The sequence below is a fragment of the Schistocerca gregaria genome, chromosome 2 (genome assembly GCF_023897955.1).
Source record: "Schistocerca gregaria isolate iqSchGreg1 chromosome 2, iqSchGreg1.2, whole genome shotgun sequence".
NCBI lineage: Eukaryota > Metazoa > Arthropoda > Insecta > Orthoptera > Acrididae > Schistocerca > Schistocerca gregaria.
The window spans coordinates 458,608,178-458,629,608 of record NC_064921.1 but is presented as its reverse complement, the minus strand read 5'-3'; the positions used below and the strand labels follow the sequence as shown (position 1 = coordinate 458,629,608).

The 21,431-nt window shown below is 37.4% G+C and overlaps 1 protein-coding gene across 1 annotated transcript in view; it reads right to left on the bottom strand.

The window, feature by feature from the left end:
* Nucleotides 1-21,431, bottom strand: part of LOC126325726 (fibronectin type-III domain-containing protein 3A) — a 302,806-nt gene that overhangs the window by 43,800 nt on the left and 237,575 nt on the right. The window contains 8 exon segments of the mRNA XM_049995274.1: nt 118-322; nt 596-842; nt 15,052-15,164; nt 15,166-15,235; nt 17,215-17,385; nt 19,300-19,490; nt 19,614-19,762; nt 20,290-20,442. Of these exon segments, the coding sequence (XP_049851231.1) occupies nt 118-322; nt 596-842; nt 15,052-15,164; nt 15,166-15,235; nt 17,215-17,385; nt 19,300-19,490; nt 19,614-19,762; nt 20,290-20,442 (1,299 nt within the window).

Genomic DNA, 21,431 nt, shown 5'->3' with positions numbered 1-21,431 from the left:
ATCGCTTTATCACAAACTTTCTTAATCCATTCCACTTACACTTAGTAATTTTGTTAATTTTAGACGACTACTACTACTACTACTACTACTACTACTATAGCAACAATTCTTCCTTACCTCTTCCACCATTCAGCTCCACTGTATAGGCAGTTATTTCAGCACCACCAGTATCACTTGGTGGTTCCCATTTTATTTTAAAGGTGTGTGTATGAATGCGACCTTTCACACTTGGTCTAGAAGGAACAGCTGGCCTACCAGGTAGAGTACGATAGCACACTTCGTCCGACCACCGAGAATTTCCCTCTTCATTATGTGCACATAGCTGTAAAATTAGAGCCATTATGTAAAAGAAGCTGTGCCGGTGGCAGATAAACTCTTCACTAGCAATATAATTTAATGGCTGTGCACAACAAAAGAGAACAAAATTTTACATTTGCATCTTTCGCTGAAACAGGATGTCGTTTATTGGAGCTATAAACACAAAATGTAAATTACAGGTTCACTTTCAGCAATTAAATCTAAACTAAGGCACATATATTACACGTAGTAAACATGTAGCATTAAATGTACTCTTTAGATGGAAAAACTGACTCACTCTAAACTTGTATTCTGTGTGCCTGTAGAGGCGATCTTGGACATAGTGAGTTTCAGGTCCGTTGTAAACTGGTCTGAAACCATGTCCTGAAACCAAATCATCCATCTGCAGGCAAAATTCAACATCATTAGGTCGCTTTTGCCAAGCAAGATGCAGTGATGAAACAGTCGCTTCCTTCAGTACTGGAGAAGCAGGAGCCGTAGGTGGACTGCCAGATGTTGAAAACTGAACTATGTCTGAATATGGCCTGCAATGAAGCATACTACAATGAGAAAACTCCCAGAGAAAAATTAAACAGTCCACTTATACTAGCATTATGCCAAAGCAACAATTAATCATAACTTTCAATTTATCCAGTAGTGAGTAAGGAACATAAAAGAGCAGAAAGTTGGTACGAATCAAGATGTGCAAGTTGAGCATCGTAGGAAAATTCTAGTAGAATGTAACTACTAGGGTTGTCCACAAAGTAAGTTCTGTTTCTATTTCTATCCGCAGCAGCACTATGATTGCAGTTCCGAGCATGCACGGCAGTTACTTTGACTCAAGGAGAAGACACGTATGCCATTTTCAGATCGCTGCTGCTGACGTGTGTTTTGTAGCACTTCTTTATAAGGTTAGCCGTAATTGAAAAAGCCACCTCGTGTGAAATCAGATCTGCGATTCATTTTCTGAATTCAAAGAAAGTTAAAACAAAGGAAATTCGACAAATCTGTGCAGTTTACAGACAGAAAGCTATGAATGATTCAATGGGTCGAAGATGAGTCAGAATGTTCAATGATGGACATGACCAAGTGCATGATGAAGGACACAGAGGACACACGTCTGTGGTTGCTGATGAACTGGTTCACACAACAGAAGAGAAGATTAAACTCAACTGTAAGATTACCCTTAGTGCCCTTGCTATGGAAGTTCCGCAAATCTCACACTCACTAATTCATGAACTTGTTACTGAAAACCTCAAATTTCAAAAACTTTGCTCACATTGGGTACCCAAAATTCTTACTGAACAACACAAAAAACAATGGATGGGCAGTGCACTTCAGTTTTTGACATGCTACAATGAAGAAGACAATGGTTTTCTTTCTCGGATAGTCAGGGGGGATGAAAGTTGGATATCGTACGACACCCTTGAAACAAAACAGCAAACAATGGAATGGAAGCACAGTTCACCCGAACGAAGGTTAACCATAAGCAAATCTTGACACCTTGAAAAGTCATGTGCACCATTTTTTGGGACAGAAAAGGCATTTTGCAGATTGATTTCTTACTACAAGGCCAAATAATCAATGTCCACAGTTACTGTGAGGCCATTAAGAAATTGCGCTGCGCTATACAGAACAAGCACTGAGGATTACTGTCGGAAGGTGGTGTTTTTTCCATGATAATGCTCAACCTCACATGGCGAATATGACCAAACTACTCTTTCGGGAATTTCACTGGGATGAGTTTGATCATCCTCCGTACAACCCGGACCTCGCTCCTAGCGACTTTCATCTCCTCTTACACCTAAAATCTGTCCTTGGTGGTCAACATTTCAACGATGATGACGAGCTCAAAGAAAATGTTGCCTCATGGTTGAATACATAGGCGACAACCTTCTATGAAGGAGGTGTACAAAAACTTGGGCCACACTATAACAAGTGCCTACAAAATTTCAGAAACTAAGTTGAAAAGTAGTTTAACAGTTTTAGAATTTTGTACAATATTTTTTCTGTATCTGTACACACACACACACACACACACACACACACACACACACACACACACACACACGTATGTATGTTTGCCTCTACATGGGGCTGGATGGATGCACAGTAACAGCGCTACATTTCAACAGGTGGACTAGGTTTTTGGTACGTGAGTCAGGTGTGATGGACAGTGAAAGAGAGAGGCAGAAGGCAGGCACGGGGATTGGTGGTGGGAGGGTGCTCCTCTGAGGGAGGTAGCTGGTTTGCCAGCTAGAGATGTGGGAGGCAAGTCTGGCAGGTACAAGAGCTAGGCATGTGATGACTCCAAGCCATAGACGTCACCCACTACTTAGTCCAACAGACGAAATCAAGCACTGACACAGAGCGAAATGCTCTCGCCACAATCTAGTCAACCAGCCAAAATGCAGTAGCAGTACTGTGTGTCCAGCCAGAGCAATATTTCTGAGCAGAATATTCTAACTAATACAGATAACAGTCAACAGATAATTCCAAAAGCAGGTAACTGGTCCAAATAAAGTATGTGCTAAGCAGTAAATTCTTTGACTGTGAAGGTTTATAGGAGTCAATAGTAACACTCACACCCTATGTTTTACAGCCATAAAAGGCAAACATTCTCCCAAAAAGATAAATCATTATTCATGAAAACGCCTCTGAAAAATGTTAGGAGGAGGAGGCTGGCAGCAGCAACTCAGTAACATTCACTTCTAATCACTGCAGAGGTCAAAGAAGGTATGTTTTTTCATCATCATTTTAAAGAGTTATGCATGTTTCAATGGTATGTTTCCTCTTGCATTCTCAATATGCAAACATGTTTCCTCGTGGGAAATATCACAAAAATACACTCATTCAATTAGACTGTATTTCATTTGGCTAATAGTTAACGCGTTCAACACTACGTCCGTACGCTATACGTTTCGACCGCGTGTACAGCACCCATATCTCGTATGGTCACTGAAAGGTGTGTTTCACTGCACTATGGCTGGTGGCTGTAAGATAACTGCAGTAGTTTAATATTTTGTCCACTAGATGCAGCAGGAGTCGATGAATTGTGTGTATCAGTTGTACGAGTAGAATATCTGCAAGTATAGCAATTGGTCCTTTGACGACTTTTCACTTGGCATGCAACCATAATTTTGTGATTGTGAATGATCATTTTGAGCAAAAATGACAGCCAGGGTCCTCCTGGAAAGTGAAGTTCTGGACATTTTATTCGGAGAAAATGAATCTGATATTGACATCAGTGGAGACAACAGTAACTACGAGCAAGAAAATGTTTCAAGTGACGAATCAGGTAATAGTTTTTAATATTTTTTTCTCAATTTTGTTGCTAATTTATATGGATAATTTGTAAAGGAAACACACTATCTTTTTTTTTTCTTTGTAACTTCCATTAGATGAGGAGCCGCAACGATAAGCAAATGTTATAGCAACAAATGCTACAGTAGGTCTTACTGAACACAATGCTGACAACTGGCAGGAGCACGGTGCACACCCTCAGCTTCCAGTATTTCCGTTGGCACCTGGAGCCACTTGTTTGCGAACAGGAACTAAAGTTTACGACTGTTTTTAGAACTTTTTTTAGTGACAATGTTATGCAAAACATACAAGACCGAGACAAACATATGCCGGTACAAAAATTGCTGCAACGAAACAATGAAATAAAATAAAAAATAACAATATGTGGCACAAATGGGATCCAGTAAAACAACAAGAAATATTTTGTTTTTTTGCAACAGTTCTGCATATGTTTATTGTGAAGTTACCAATGCTTACTGACTATTGGTCAACTGATCCATTTTTACAAACAGGCTTTGCTTATTGATTGTTGAACCATGACAGGTTTTCCAGTATTATGTTCATGCTGCATGCCAATGACAACTCAACATAACAAAAAAAGAGGAAAATCACGGTCTTCTTCATAAAATTAGACCTGTTTTCAACATTTTTGTCAAAAGATGTAGATCCAGTTGCGTGCCATATGAAAATTTAACTGTAGATTAAGTTATTTGTTCATTTTGTGGAAATGTTGGCTTTAGGGTTTACATGAAAAATAGACACTATAAATATAACTTTGAGCTTTATGCACTTTGTGATGCTGCAACAGGCTATGTTGTGAACTGCAATGTTTCACAGGATCAGCAGGAAGGACTGACAACCATACTCCAGCATTATTAGACAGACTCTGTTCTCCATATTATGGTATAGGCCACTGTATTTACATGGACAGATATTACATTAGTGTTCCAGATGTTGTGGGAGAAAAATACATTAGCTGTTGGAATTGTAAAGAAAAACAGAAAAGGCTTACCAACAAGCTTCAAAAGAATAAAACTGAAGCAAAATGAAATGATATTTTTGAGGAATGGGCCCAGTCTAGCACTGAAGTGGAAAAATAAGTGTGATGTATACTGTATCCACAAAACATCAAGCTACAACAGAAGACATTCCAGTATTTTCAAAAGGTGGTATTACAATAGCAATGAAACCAGACTTTGTAACTGACTACAATATGAACAAGATTGGTGTAAAACTTCCTGGCAGATTAAAACTGTGTGCTGGACCAAGACTTCAATTCAGTACCAGAGTTCACATCTCGGTCCTGCACACAGTTTTAGTCTGCCAAGAAGTTCCATAACAGCACACACTCCATTGTAGAGTGAAAACCTCATTCGGGAAGACTGGTGTAGATCATATGGATCAGCTGTACAGTTACTACCCATTCGCACAAAAAGCAATGAAGTGGTGGAAAAACTTTTCTTCCATGTTTTTGTAATGTCTGCCGTGAACAGTTTAATTTTGTACAGAGATGTCAATAAATAGAAAATCTCTCTAGTGAACATCATTAAAAAAAAAAAAAAAAAAAAAAAAAAAAAAAAAAAAAAAAAAAAAAAAAACAATATAAGAAAACCAGCTTGAAATTGGTAGCAACAGGAGGAGACTTTTGATCTTCAGGATCAACAATAAGCACTAGCCTGGACAGAAATTTTGGCCATCACTTTCCAGAAAAAGTACCTCCCACTGCCAACAAAGTAAATACTATGCATTACTGCAAAGTTTGCTCAGAGAAAGGGAAGAAAGAGACTGGCAAATTGATAAGAAAAGAAAGCAGATGATGATGCAAAGACTGTGTACCTCAGTGCTTTCAGGATTACTACTTGTAAGTGTATTATTTATAAAATATTCATCATCATTTTATATCATAAAATATTAACTAAAAACCTCTTGTGAAACAAATTCTTTTTATTACGAACAACAGAAATCATTTTAGGAAAAGTAAAAAATTTTTCCGGTTGCAAGTTTCTCATGGTTATGGGAATGCTGTAGGCCCTTAGTTATTGCACACTTATTCATTAAATTTGCTAGAAAATCGCCAGTGCACCTGCATTGTCGAGGTTCATACATAGCAGTGTGGAGTATGTTAAGATTCTGTCTCCCTGCACCAATGAAACTTTTCTGCATTCACCTAATTTCCAGTTATCTGGCAAAATAACTTTTAGCACAAGTGATAACATCAGCAGTAACATTACTTTATTGCTGTTATTTCTCTAATGTTATGCTTAGTAGATGAAGTTTCTCTTCAGTTGTGTAATCTAGCAACACAGCATCTACACACACAGTACAATTGGTGACTGTTCTCACGGTGGAAGTGTGTAAAGGCCAATATGATGGTAAATCAATATAACACATAGCTGTACTGCTGACTCAAAACACTACCACATTTGTTGTAGTACACAAGATGAGGGGGAGTGAACTGTTTTAGCATATTGCCCATAACAAGGGGGGAGAGGGGGGAATGCTGTTCTGGCAGCAGAGGAATTTGAAACCAATGCCTCATTAGACCAACCAGCTTCTATTGCAATTCTACGACTACATTATTTTCTAAAAAAGGAGGTGTTACTCATTTACCTTCATGTCCTAGCCAGACTAGCTTTCTAATGCATGCCCAACCTCTCAATTTTTTAATAATTTTTCCGAGTTTCAAAATAATAGTTTACCAGCTGCATAATTAATTCACTTTGAGTTCTATCCTCTCAGGACTCCCCATGCAATCTTGAGACTTGTACAGACCAGGTTATGATAAATGAAAAATAAAATGTTTTTAGCACAGTTAATTTAGCTTTCTTTGGTAGTTAAGTGTACATACTTTAATGAATGACCAATTTCAGGGTGAGGAACCAGTGTGGCACTTGAAAAAGGTGCCAAAATATTTCAATGAACAGGTATGGCACATTATTATTATTATTATTATTATTATTTCTTTCTTATCTCAGACGTTATGTCTGGTCAGAAGTAGAAAGTGACACGCACCTTTATCAAGCGTGACTTCCTTTTAACTGTACGGTATATGTTATATTGCATTTATATTAAAAATAAAGATTCCAAGACTTACCAAGCGGGAAAGCGCCGGCAGACAGGCACATGAACAAAACACACAAACACACACACAGAATTACAAGCTTTCGCAACTGGCAGTTGCTTCGTCAGGAAGGAAGGAAGGAGAGGGAAAAATGAAAGGGTGTGGGTTTTAAGGGAGAGGGTAAGGAGTCATTCCAATCCCGGGAGCGGAAAGACTTCCCTTAGGGGAAAAAAAGGACAGGTGTACACTCGCACACTCACTTTAAATATGTCTGCTTGTGTCTGTGTATGTGCGGATGGATATGTGTGTGTGTGTGTGCGAGTGTACACCTGTCCTTTTTTTCCCCTAAGGGAAGTCTTTCCGCTCCCGGGATTGGAATGACTCCTTACCCTCTCCCTTAAAACCCACACCCTTTCATTTTTCCCTCTCCTTCCTTCCTTCCTGACGAAGCAACTGCCAGTTGCGAAAGCTTGTAATTCTGTGTGTGTGTTTGTGTGTTTTGTTCATGTGCCTGTCTGCCGGCGCTTTCCCGCTTGGTAAGTCTTGGAATCTTTATTTTTAATATATTTTTCCCATGTGGAAGTTTCTTTCTGTTTTATTTACATCGTCATTATATTGCATTTAGGAACTTTCGGGTAATTGAACATGTATCAATAATTACAGATTTCTGTAGTTGTATATAAGTTTGGATGTAGCTGTATTGCATTCATGTACTGGTGGATATTGTGTGGTATGACTCCTGTAGTTGATAGTATAATTGGTATAATGTCAACTTTATCCTGATGTCACATATCCTTGACTTCCTCAGCCAGTTGGATGTATTTTTCAATTTTTTCTCCTGTTTTCTTTTGTATATTTGTTGTATTGGGTATGGATATTTCGATTAGTTGTGTTAATTTCTTCTTTTTATTGGTGAGTATGATGTCAGGTTTGTTATGTGGTGGTGTTTTATCTGTTATAATGGTTCTGTTTCAGTATAATTTGTATTCATCATTCTCCAGTACATTTTGTGGTGCATACTTGTATGTGGGAACGTATTGTTTTATAAATTTATGTTGTAAGGCAAGCTGTTGATGTATTATTTTTGCTACATTGTCATGTCTTCTGGGGTATTCTGTATTTGCTAGTATTGCACATCCGCTTGTGATGTGATCTACTGTTTCTATTTGTTGTTTGCAAAGTCTGCATTTATCTGTTGTGGTATTGGGATCTTTAATAATATGCTTGCTGTAATATCTGGTGTTTATTGTTTGATCCTGTATTGCAATCATTAATCCTTCCATATCACTGTATATATTGCCTTTTCTTACCCATGTGTTGGATGCGTCTTGATCGATGTGTGGTTGTGTTAGATGATACGGGTCCTTGCCATGTAGTGTTTTCTTTTTCCAATTTACTTTCTTCGCATCTGTTGATGTTATGTGATCTTAAAGGGTTGCAGAAGCGGTTATGAAATTGCAGTGGTGTAGCCGATGTATTTATACGAGCGATTGCTTTGTGTATTTTGCTTCTTTCTGCTCGTTCTAGAAAGAATTTTCTTAAATTGTTTACCTGTCCATAATGTAGGTTTTTTATGTCGATAAATCCCCTTCCTCCTTCCTTTCTGCTTAATGTGGATCTTTCTGTTGCTGAATGTATGTGATGTATTGTATACTTGTGGCATTGTGATCGTGTAAGTGTATTGAGTGCTTCTAGGTCTGTGTTACTCCATTTCACTACTCCAAATGTGTAGGTCAATATTGGTATAGCATAAGTATTTATAGCTTTTGTTTTGTTTCTTGCTGTCAATTCTGTTTTCAGCATTTTTGTTAGTCTTTGTCTATTTTTTCTTTTAGTTCTTCTTTAATATTTGTATTATCTATTCCTATTTTTTGTCTGTATCCTAGATATTTATAGGCATCTGTTTTTTCTATAGCTTCTAAGCAGTCGCTGTGGTTATCCAATATGTAATCTTCTTGTTTAGTGTGTTTTCCCTTGACTATGCTATTTTTCTTACATTTGTCTGTTCCAAAAGCCATATTTATATCATTGCTGAATACTTCTGTTATCTTTAGTAATTGGTTGAGTTGCTGATTTGTTGCTGCCAGTAGTTTTAGATCATCCATGTATAGCAAATGTGTGATTTTGTGTGGGTATGTTCCAGTAATATTGTATCCATAATTTGTATTATTTAGCATGTTGGATAGTGGGTTCAGAGCAAGGTAGAACCAGAAAGGACTTAATGAGTCTCCACGCATAATCTGTATTGGCTGTGATGTGATATTTGAATTTTCCTCTTTCCTGAAGAAGCAACCGTCGGTTGCAAAAGCTAGAAATTGTGTGTGTGTGTGTGTGTGTGTGTGTGTGTGTGTGTGTGTGTGTGTGTGTGTGTTATTTATTGTGCCTGTCTACCGGCGCTTCCTCGCTTGGAAAGTATTGGAATAATTGTTTTTAATATATTTGAATTTGTTTGGATATTAAGTGTGGTTTTCCAATTTTTCATTATTATGTTTAGGAACTGTATCAATTTAGGATCTACGTTGTATATTTCCAATATTTGTAGTAACCATGAGTGGGGTACACTATCAAAAGCTTTTCGGTAATCAATGTATGCGTAGTGTAGTGACCTTTGTTTAGTTTTACCTTGATACGTCACCTCAGCATCTATTATCAGTTGCTCTTTACATCCTCGTGCTCCTTTGCAACAGCCTTTTTGTTTTTGTTCTTCATTTATAATTTTGTTCGGTGTTGTATGTGTCATTAATTTCTGTGTAATGACTGAAGTTAATATTTTGTATATTGTTGGTAGGCATGTTATGTGGCGGTATTTAGCTGGGTTTACTGTGTCTGCTTGATCTTTAGGTTTCATATATGTTATTCCATGTGTAAGTGTATCAGGGAATGTGTATGGGTCTGCAATGTAACTGTTAAATAATTTAGTTAGATGTGAATGTGTTGAGGTGAACTACTTTAGCCAGAAATTTGCTATTTTATCTTTTCCAGGGGCTTTCCAATTGTGAGTAGAATTAATTGCTTTGGTGACTTCATGTTGCAAAATTATCACTTCAGGCATTTGTGGTATCATCTTGTATGTGTCTGTTTCTGCTTCTATCCACCGTGCATGCCTGTTATGTTGTACCGGGTTTGACCATGTGTTGCTCCAGAAGTGTTCCATGTCTGTTATGTTTGGTGGAGAGTGTATTTTAATGTGTGTGTTATCTATTGTCTGGTAAAATTTCTTTTGGTTTGTGTTGAATGTTTGGTTGTGTTTCCTTCTATTTTCACTTTTTTTGTATCTTCTAAGTCGTTTGGCCAATGCATGTAATTTCTGTTTCTTTTCATCTAATTGCTCTATTGCTTCTTGTTGTGAGATTTTACCTAACCTTTTTCGTTTTTTTTTCTGACATCTGATGTCGTATAAATTGTGTTAGCTGTCCAATGTCTTTTCTCAGTTTTTCTATTCTGATCTGTAGCCTGTGTTGCCATGCTGGTTTTTTGGGTTTCTTCTGTGTGTTGGTTGGTTCTGATCTCTGCCTAGTGTGTACATTTAGTGTAGTGAGTGCTCCTATATAAACCAGTAGTTGTAACTCTTCCATAGTTGTGTTTTCATTTATTTTGTTGTGTATGATTACCCATCTAATCTCCAGCATTCTTCTGTAGCACCACATTTTGAAAGCTTCTATTCTCTTCTCTCCTTGTCCAAGCTAGTTATTGTCCATGTTTCACTTCCATACATGGCTACACTCCATACAAATACTTTCAGACATGACTTCCCGACACTTAAATCTATACTCTATGTTAACAAATTTATTAAACTGATAGTTCGGTAATTTTCACATCTGTCAACACCTGCTTTCTTTGGGATTGGAATTATTATATTCTTCTTGAAGTCTGAGGGTATTTCGCCTGACTCATACATCTTGCTCACCAGATGGTAGAGTTTTGTCAGGACTGGCTCTCCCACGGCCATCAGTAGTTCTAATGAAATGTTGTCTACTCTTGGGGTCTTGTTACGACTTAGGTCTTTCGGAGTTCTGTCAAACTCTTCACACAGTATCTAATCTCCCATTTCATCTTCATTCTCTTCCATTTCCACAATATTGTCCTCAAGTACATCGCTCTTGTATAGACCCTCTATATACTCCTTCCAGCTTTCTGCTTTCCCTTCTTTGCTTAGAACTGGGTTTCTATCTGAGCTCTTGATATTCATACAAGTGGTTCTCTTTTCTCCAAAGGTCTCTAATTTTCCTGTAGGCAGTATATCTTACCCTAGTGACATAAGCCTCTACATCCTTACATTTGTTCTCTAGCCATGCCTGCTTAGCCATTTTGCACTTCCTGTCGATCTCATTTTTGAGACGTTTGTATTCCTTTTTGCCTGTTTCATTTACTGCATTTTTATATTTTCTCCTTTCATCGATTACATTCAATATTTCTTCTGTCACCCAAGGATTTCTATTAGCCCTTGTCTTTTTACCTACTTGATCCTCTGCTGCCTTCACTACTTCCTCCGACAGAGCTACCCATTCTTCTTCTGCTGTATTTCTTTCCCCCATTCCTGTCAATTGTTCCCTTATGTTTTCCCTGAAACTCTGTACTACCTCTGGTTCTTTCAGTTTATCCAGGTCCCATCTCCTTAAATTCCCATCTTTTTGCAGTTTCTTCAGTTTTAATCTACAGTTCATAACCATACTACATTTTATTTTTCCTAATATATCTCTAAGTGGTCTGCACATCCCTTTCCGTCACTCTTTCTTCTACTGAAATATTTGTGCACCAGCAGCTGAAGCTTGAGAGAGAAGATCATCTCATGCTTCTTTTAGATAGTTATGTTCTTTTTTCTTTTCTTTTGGAGCACCTGACACAGTCAATTGATATTTTATTGTTTTTCGCCTTCTTAATTCCCTTTTCAGGATAACTTTAGTTTTATTCCACTTTTTGCTTTTCTTCTAAGTCCAGTTTTATTTTCCTTTAACATTCTTCCTTATAAGCAGTAGAATTTGCATGTGCTTGCTGTCTACAAGTAACGAGCTGTAATTCGACTGGCACAAACAGAAAATGGGACTAGTTTCCAGAGGCATCTGTTTAAAAAACTTTTGGGCATCACTGCCTTATGCACTTCAAGGCACAATATTTTCTCCCTAAGCCTGCATTTCTACAGGACAATTAAAAGAAGCTTTCACTTGTTTTGAAACATCTGGATATTTTAACTCTACGGATGATAAGTCTCTCTTCGAGATATGTTGCTGTCACTAATTGTCAAAACCTTTGTTATCTAAAGCTGGGTATCTTTCCCAAACTGTAGAGCCTTACAATAGTCCTAGAATCGTGCCACGCATCAAAAGACATCATTATTACAATCTTTAGGATGTCTCTGTAGCTTCTGCTCTGTATTTTTTCTTTGAGGTCAAAAAACTTAAAACTTTTCAGTGGAGCACTTGATAAGCATGTGTTTTCCATCTAGTCTGCAAGCTGCAATGTAATGTCCTTGGGCCAACTTTACTAACCAAAACTTCTCACATTCTTACATTTTACTAAGGTCTTTAGTTACTTGCCTGCTAACGTGTAGTTGTTCGTCAGGATACAGATTGTCCAATGTAAAAAGTTCATTATAAAGAACTTCAGAAACACACTCATTTTTCCTCAAAGCAGAATCTACCAGACGATGAGCAAAAAAGGTTCGAGTATGTTCTATTTCTGTGTGCAATTTGCAAATCAAGGTGTTTGGCTTTGAAAACAATTTACAAACTAGTTCTGCACATAAAATTATGGAAGGACATTCTGCTTTCACTTAAGTTTTTAAGCATTCACAATGTCATTGGAGAATCTGGACTGGGTAGCAGCAAGTCATCTAGTAGCTATATGCCTCAAACAACTGTGATGAGGGATGTTAAAACTTAGACAAAATTCCTTCTAATGTTGCAAGTTCAGATGTTTATAAGTTGTCTGCCACGAGTTTCCTGGATGTCACTATCTAAATGCCTAAACACTTTACTGATGTTAGGTCCACCTGATCCTAGCATAATGCATTTATTTAGGGACAAGTTCATTTCAGAAAGTGCTTCACATAATTTCTAAGGTAACATTTCATTTCACCATCCGCTTTGGTTATAAAGAAATTCTTAGAATGATTGCTTTTATTAATTCTTTTATCTTCAACACCCTTAGTTTCATCAAAACTCCGTGTGTAATACAATGAACTTGCTTCTTCTAACATGTTCCAGATACTGGAGCCAGTCCATCTGTAATCAAGTATTTTTCTTACGCCGAAACGCAATATGTTCAGGAATGCTGGCAGGAATCATCATCTTAAAAACTATCACTTGACAAATCCATAAAGTAATTAGGAATTACTGCCTCCACTGTCCAAATCAATTCGGCAGTAGTGGATCTATTTGTTATGTTGGCACATGTATCAAACTTGCAGGTTGTGTCTGATCTGAAAGTTCTAAACACAACTGATGTGATTTAATTTCGAATGTGTTGTTGAATGTGATTGGTTACAAACTGCCAGAAAACTTGTTGTCTCAAAATTAATAGAGCAAGAACACACACTGCAAAATAGTTCACTTTCACTAATTTTTTCAGTCTTTGCAAGCCAGGCAGTACAGAAGGTCTATTTTCAAAACTGAACAGAGTATCATAGCAGTGGTTTTGTTACTAAAGTAAAATTATAACCTGGAACAAAACTAGAAGCAGTTATAACAGAGGAATATTTGACACTAACAGAAGTTGCACAAATTATAAAAAACCCTAAAAAAATCCAAAGGGAACAATCTCTCTCAAATTGTGGAAGATCCTCTGGTTTCATCATTGGAGAACTCCAAAAAATTAAATGAGCAAACCTGAGTACAGAAACTTGGGAAAAAATTAAATAACTTATTCTCTTCCTAAAAGAGCAAAAAAAAAAAAATTGATAAATGTAACAACAATTTTAAAAAGTCACAACAGACTGTGACTAAAAGTGACCAATTCTTCAGCTTCTCCAATTTACTTCCAGTGTGATAAATAAATAAATATTAAATAAAACAATAATAAATAACAAGTACTATATGGGAACTATAACCTGGCATGTGGACTTTCCAGTTCTGATCAGTAGCAGTTAGGAGACTTCATACTATGGTGATTTGCAGGTGTTTGTTGCCAACTGCACAATGAACTACAAACTGCTGTCAACTGCACTGTTGTCTGCTTTGGCACTGAGCTATGCTGTTGTATGTGTTCCGTTGCACTATTTTCATTGTGATTTGTTTCAAAAACAGTAATGATGCAGTTCGGAAAAGAAAACCAGTTATCAGGAGATTGTGGACGCTCAGAACACAGGATTGCGTTACCAGTACTGCATGCTTACAGTACATAGAGGCCAAACTTATAATCTGCACCGGCATTTTCCCCACTTCTTGCAAGATAGCAAGTAGTAAATCTTGCAGCGTAATACAATATTATGAAAAGGATAGTTGCTGCTCAGAATATAGCGGAGATGCTGAGTCGCAGATAGGCACAACCAAAAAACTGTCAGAAGGCGAACACGGCCTTCTCACACACATGACCACAGTCTCTGAAGCCAGCAGAGTGTGTGTGTGTGTGTGTGTGTGTGTGTGTGTGTGTGTGTGTGTGTGTGTGTGTGTGTGTGTGTGTGTCCTACCTGTGGCTCAGCATCCCCGCTATATGGTGTGTAGCAATATCCTTATGATATTGTTACGTTCCATTCTCGATTTTCCATTGTTTGATATTGCAAATACTCCAGTATTTTAACAGTAATGGTGTGTGTCTTTATCTTTTTAAATACGAGAGACAGAGAGAGATATTTAAAGACATCCAGGTATGAAACTATCGAAGATGCTTCACCTATATTTTCCTCCTAACACATTGTTAAAGCGAATAATGCAAAAATGTTCACATTTAATTTCCCAAAACACCCAAATTTTATTCTTTTGTGTATAAGTAAATGTGGCAGTTGGCTGCATGTGTAAACAAATGAGACTGCCCAAGGGGAGAGGAACAGTGCAGGAAAACAGTCCCACACCAACCCCCTTCTCACAGGACTTACAGCCTGCATTGATGTTATGATGAACCGGGATTACTATCTTCACTCATCTCACAACAAGGAAAGATAATGATGAGCACTGTAGAACACAAATCAAAGTGGATTACACTAAGCGTTCCGTAACGGACACAGGGCAATGGTTTGCTGTGTCATAAATAAGGCAGTACAGACCAGATCTCAAAACATCCCCCCCCCCCCCAAACTGCTACACTGAAGTGTCTCACAGAAAAATAATAATGATGATCGCAATAATTATAATAATAATAAATGCTTAGAAAGTTGCACTTCCAACCACCAAGAATTAATTCGTGTTTGAAACATCAACATTCCACTTGGTAACAATTTGAAACTGCTGGTATCTTACCCTTTGCCATATTCATTTACAGCAGCTAATCTGAACCTGTAGCACGTCGAAGACTGAAGTTTAAGCATATTGTGCTGTTTTCCCCGGTTTTTGTACGCTTCTACGAAACCACCCGCCTTTTCCTTCATCATATTCTAAAATATAGTGCGTAATATGAGAACCATTGTCTCCTGTTGGACTCCATCTAAAACAGAAAAACTATTATTGGCAATCATACATTGAACTATTAAATGTAAACTGCAACAAATAAGCCCATGCTGGCTGTGTGTTTAAAAGAAAGTTAATCATGGAATCATGTAATGTGGTTTCATTATTACAGAAATTGTATTTTTCTGATTGCAAATGGTAAAGGTGTTCTTTAATAAGTTTAAGTTCTGTCACAATTTTGTTAGTTAAGACCAGACTCCTAAAAGAGTTGTGCAGTCTGGTTTCAGATATGACGGAAACTGTATCTCAGAAGCACAGTTTGGATGGGCAACAGTTTTTGCTCAGGGGCTACTTTGTGGCAGCAGATGTTACCAGAGGGGTACACTTTTAAAATGATTGCATGTATTAGTTAATTTTAAATTACAGAAAAGGTAGAAATTGTTGCATAAAAACTCTGTTCCTTAGGAATGCACAAAAACCATTAGCATGTGGCCCACAGACTGCTATTTGCCCACATCTAGTTTAAGAGGATACAATTTCAGCGACACCAAAAATACACCATGGTAAATAACTCTGATAGCATCTAAGAGGAATCTGGATAAGATAGGAAGTGCATGTAGACAATCATAACATCATCACTGTGCATGGTTGCTCCTGGTTAATTTTCCTGTGTGTGAAATGAGTGATTTCCCCCCCCCCCCCACAAATTATGGTTTTATGAACTATGACTTCTTCGCAAAATGGTTAATATGTACAGGGTGAATTACCTAAAACTTGCACTACTTTTATCTCGTGAACAGTTCAAGATATCGAAAAGAAGGTTTTCGGCTAATGGTAGCAAAAAGAAGGTACACATCATTTTGTTCTATGGGCAATACTCTTAATTCTGGTGAGCAAGATAGAGAAGCAAGAATGGATTTTTTGAACTAGAATTATATACCTTTCATAACAGCATTTGAAAGCACTTGAAAACACTTGAAAACGTGAGTATAGTGCTTTAATGCTTGCTAATGTTGTTGTTAAAATTTTTTGCTGAAGTATTCCAGAAATGTGATAAAATTAAATGGCTTGGTGGTGTAAACACCACGAAGTGGGGATCTCATGTCAGACTCCATGGCTGTATTAATTGTTTAACCATTTCCACAACAGCTGTTCACTTAAACATAAGTACGTACACACATTTGAAATAGTGTTCCTAAGCCCCTTCTAATAAGCTTGAAATTAGCATAAGTTCTGTTTATAACAATCGTACCCGATTCTGCCTCTATGTCACACAAAGTTGAGTCAAGAAGAAAGGTTTAATCTCAGTAGGATAGGCCTAACTTCATGCTATATATAATGACAGAGCCTGGCACGAGAGCCCAATTTTGGTGAACTTAATACTGCAAAATCAGACTTACCACTCTACCTTTATTCTTTAGCACATTTCATAAAAATTTTGCAAAAGTTTCAAAGCCAACACTAACAATGATTTTCGCACTGTACCCTTTCTTTTATAGAGCTTTCAAATGCTTTTAAAACAAATCACACTTACTACAATGTCTAAGATGTTACTAAAGTTAAGAGGATTACTTGTGCAACTATATCATATGCTTCTCTCTATACTATTATTTCCCAAAAACATTATTTCAATAACTTGAACTGCTCATGAAATAAAATGAGTGCAAGTTTTGTGTGTTTTACCCAGTTATGACTACTTTCCAGTTCTTTCAAAATTTAAAAGAAGCGTATGCGTAGTTGACTAAAAATACAATGCATGAACAAATTACAACGAAACGGATTGTAATTTAGGGGAGTAGAGAATATGTTGGCCATATCACAATTGTACAGCATATATACACAGTTAAAAGGTCTAGCAATAGCTCTATTATAATCCTACTTCACTGGCAAGAAAAATGACATGAACATGTTCTGGCATCTGAAATTAAGAGCGCAAACTGCAAGCATGTATAAGCATATTATAAAATTTTTGATCATACTGAAAATCATCAATACAAAGTCTTTCAAAGAACTTACCTGAGCAAAAGAGAGGTGCGAGATCTGCTGATAAGCTTTGGAGGGAGAGGCTGTTCTGGTTCACAAGGTGGCGTGCGGAAAGTTGTAGGAATAGATACTGATCCTTTCAGATCATCCAGACTGACTGCCACACATACAGAGTATTCTGTCCCAGGTCGTAGATCTTGAATCCTGTTTAAGAACAATTATATTCTGATAGATCTGATGCTAAACACTTATGAAATTGTGCCTGTAAATACTATTATATAGGAATCACTGAGCAAACAGCTGGCATAAATGCTAATTTGACAACTAAGTTCAACACAAGCCGTTTTCATGATTTGCCTTTATTTGAGCATGCTATAGGATGCTGGATCATAGGATCAATGTTAAGACTGTTGGATCCTTCTATCCCTACTTTGTCCTACAGTCTCTGCATATCTTACTGAAAGGGCAGTCTAAAATAAAGCAAAACAATATTAACATTAGACTTGCTTAGTGTCACATAAATATTACCCCCATTTATTTATCAGAAAATGTGTGCCAAATGTACGTCAACTAGAGCATTCGATACCACTCTTCTGCTTTAACCCGTAATGTAACTGTGCTGTGTCATGTCATAGGTGCATGGCATATTTGAAATGTTATCATTTTTAACTGGGTGTTTTGGAGTATGCGGCGACATATTCTCACATCCTGAAGTCTCACCGTCCATCCACAGATAGCATTCCCTTCGTGACTCAGTACCACCCAGGACTGGAGCAACTGAATCACATTCCCCGTCAGTGTTTCGACTGGATCTTGTCATTGTCTGAAATGAGGAATGTCCTACCCAATACTCTTTCCGCCCCTCCCATAGTGGTATTCCGCCTCCCACCGAACCTACACAATATCCTCATCCATCCCCACACTAACCCCGCTCCCAAACCCCTTGCCTCATCACTTGTATCCCTGTAATAGTCCTAGATGCAACACCATCTGGTGGCAAACATCACCGATCCCGTCAAAGGAAGAGCTACCTGCGAAACCAGTCATAATCTACAAGCTAAGCTGCAACAACTGTGCTGCATTCTAAATGGGCATGACAACCATCAAGCTGTCTGTCCGCATGAATGGCCACTGACAAAATGTCGCCAAGAAACAGCTTGAGCACTCAGTTGCTGAGCACTCTGCCCAACACAATGTTCTTCATTTTGATGACTGCTTCACAGCCTATGCCACTTGGATTCTTCCCATCAACATCAGCTATTTTGAATGGTGAAGGTGGGAACTCTCTCTGCAATATATCCTACGTTCCCATAACCCTCCTGACCTCAAACTTTGTTATTCATTGTATATCACCCACTTATTTCATACTATGTACCCCGTCCAGCACTACAAAGCCCTCTATTACACCAAGGCACTCACAGTCTTTTTACATCTCTCCTTCCTCCCCTCACCACCAACATCCCTGCCCCCCCCCCCCCCCCCCCCTACAACTTCCTTACTTTACCGTTTTTCTTCACCTCGGCCCTACACACTCCCACGAGCAGCACTATACTGACTCCTACTCCAACCCTTATATCCCTCACCCTCCCCACCCCAGCCTCCTCCTGACCTTTGGCTTAAAGCTTACTTGTTTGACAGTCTTTTTGTTGTGTCTATCTGTGGCTCAAAATCTCTGCTATATGGTTGATAGCAATGTAAGCTTTTCATAATGTTTTCCGTTAAATATATGTCTCAAATTTTGTAACTGCTGCCAGATAATTAAGTTACTCTTCTCCATTATAAATTCATTGATTTCACTGTTCTATGCAAAAACTGACTAGACAAAAAATGGAACAGAATATCACAAGCATGTGACATTCTCATTTTAAATTTTATAAAAATTTCATTTATTTACAAAGTAAAATAATTTTAATGACCATAATGACATCTAAAAAAAAAAAGCTCCATGACAATACCAACAATATGAGATGCTGATCAAACAATCTTCATGAGAGTCTAGAAATTATTGACAACAGCCTTGAAATTTTAAGTGCAATTATATTCTGTCACAACACAATTAAACAAACAGTTAGTTATGACAAACAAATTATATCACTTTTTGGTAAATTTAGCATTTACCTGCACGAAAGTGATGGTCCACTGTAAATCATCTTGTATTTCCCTTCTTTTGCTTTGTCACTCAAAAGCACTTCATAACGAAGATCTGACTCTGAAATGTCAAACTCAGTCTTCCCTTCCAGTCCACTATCAGCAAGCCTCTCAGGGGGTGACCATTGCATTAAGGCACTACGAGAGTTCAGTTCAGCTACCTACACATCAGAATGAAAAATTACAGAAAAAATAGCAGCCAGCTGGGAAAAATTAAAGTAATACACAGAGAAACTGAAATATATATTAAAAAATAGATTTAATCAAGCATACAAACATCTAACCTGGGGAGGTTTGACAGTAGATAAAATTTCAGAAATGACATGAAAATCATCATCATCATCCTGTACACTGCTGCTTTCTTCCCCATCTTCTGATGTGCCAACACTGCTCATGCCCCTTTCCTTGCTTCTTCTCATACCATTCACTAATTCTGCAAAGGAAGACAGACATTACTGAATGCAGAGAAAAACCATCTGTGATGCACAGAGAAAGTGTTAATGAAAGGGAAGCGATAGAATTTAAGTATGATTAAAAGTAAAAATGAATGAAACATATTCTGAAATTATGTGACTCCATGTCGACTCCCCAAGAAAAACATACATAGCATACAGAACAAAAGTAATGATTCTAAAAAACATATTGTACGTTAGTCTTTCTTTGTGAAAATTTTATAAGCTGAATTATAAGTTTGACTTTTGGTTGCCCTGTGAACTAAAAATGAAATTTTTTGTTCCAATATATGTAACCATAGCTTTCTGAATGAAATTTCAATAACATTTCTATACTTTTCAGATGATTATTTGGATTTCTGTCTGGAGCTTTGTAATATGTAATCCGTCTGCTTTTATCGGAAACTGCAAATCTCAACCAGTCAAGTAACAAAACACAATGTTATTACATTTTTGTTATAGTCAAGCTGCTTAATCAATACAGAACCCTTTAGTTTTTTAAATTTACCTTTTCTAGGTGAAGCAGGTGGTGTCACCTGAGATGAACCAACAATAAAATTTTCAGTTCTTAACTGTTTCTGTTCAAGCTTCTTCTTCAGTTTTATATACTGGCGGTGGGTTCTTTCATCTTTGTGAAAATTAAGTGGAGGTGGGGAATGACCTGTAATACAAGATATGTTATATGCATTAAACAAGTATAATGCAAAATTTGTGAGAAATATTATCTATGACAACACTGCAACACGATTTAATGCAGTTTTTCTACAAAATAACTACATGAGGCACTCCAGTATAATTATAATATAGTACTTAAGGTATGGTGGGAGTGGAACAAGTATGCACTACTTAAAAGAGTTCTACAAACATGTGGAGTAACTGACACTGCTTCAGAAATTAACACAAGCAGTGTAAAATTATTTTCATTCATTATTCTTGAATGGGCAAGACCTTACCACATTCAAAGCCCTTCAGTAGAATATGAACAAAAAATAAATTAATATAGGCCTAGTAGAATCTAGTATTGTGGCTAAATGCAAATCTAACAGCTCCATATCAGAGCCAGAAAAATGTTTTACAGTGAAATTGAAGCCCAAATACTTACATTTTACCGCTGTAACTTCAAAGACAGATTAGGTTGGTTGGCGTCCAGCTGCAAAAAATAGCTGGTTCTATATGCTAAGTACTGGTAAATAAACCAAATCCCTAAAGAGGGAAAAGTTTTGATTTAGAGGGAAGAACATAGTAACTTTTACTTTGGTCAGTGGAGAGAAAAAGAGGATAGCTATATGGGATGAAGAATGGCTACACTACCTACAAGTAACCTGTTTTCACAACAACAAATTCACAAGAGGAGGGCATTATATTACCCTAGCCAGTGCATCACAATACATAATACTTTTTTATTGGTGTACAACTCTCTATCAAACTTCCACTCCCACCCCCTTCACAAAAATGCCATGAATCTATTTGTGGTCTCACTGTCCATGAGATGGAAAGAAAATGTAATTTAAAAGAAAAGCTGAAATACAAGCAAAAACCTGTTCATTCATTTTCAAACTAGTTGGCTTATTTTGCATAATTTCACTTCCTGTTGTGTTGCAATATCAACATCTGGGAAAGCACAGCTAAAATAGTGCTTTTCCAGCTGAA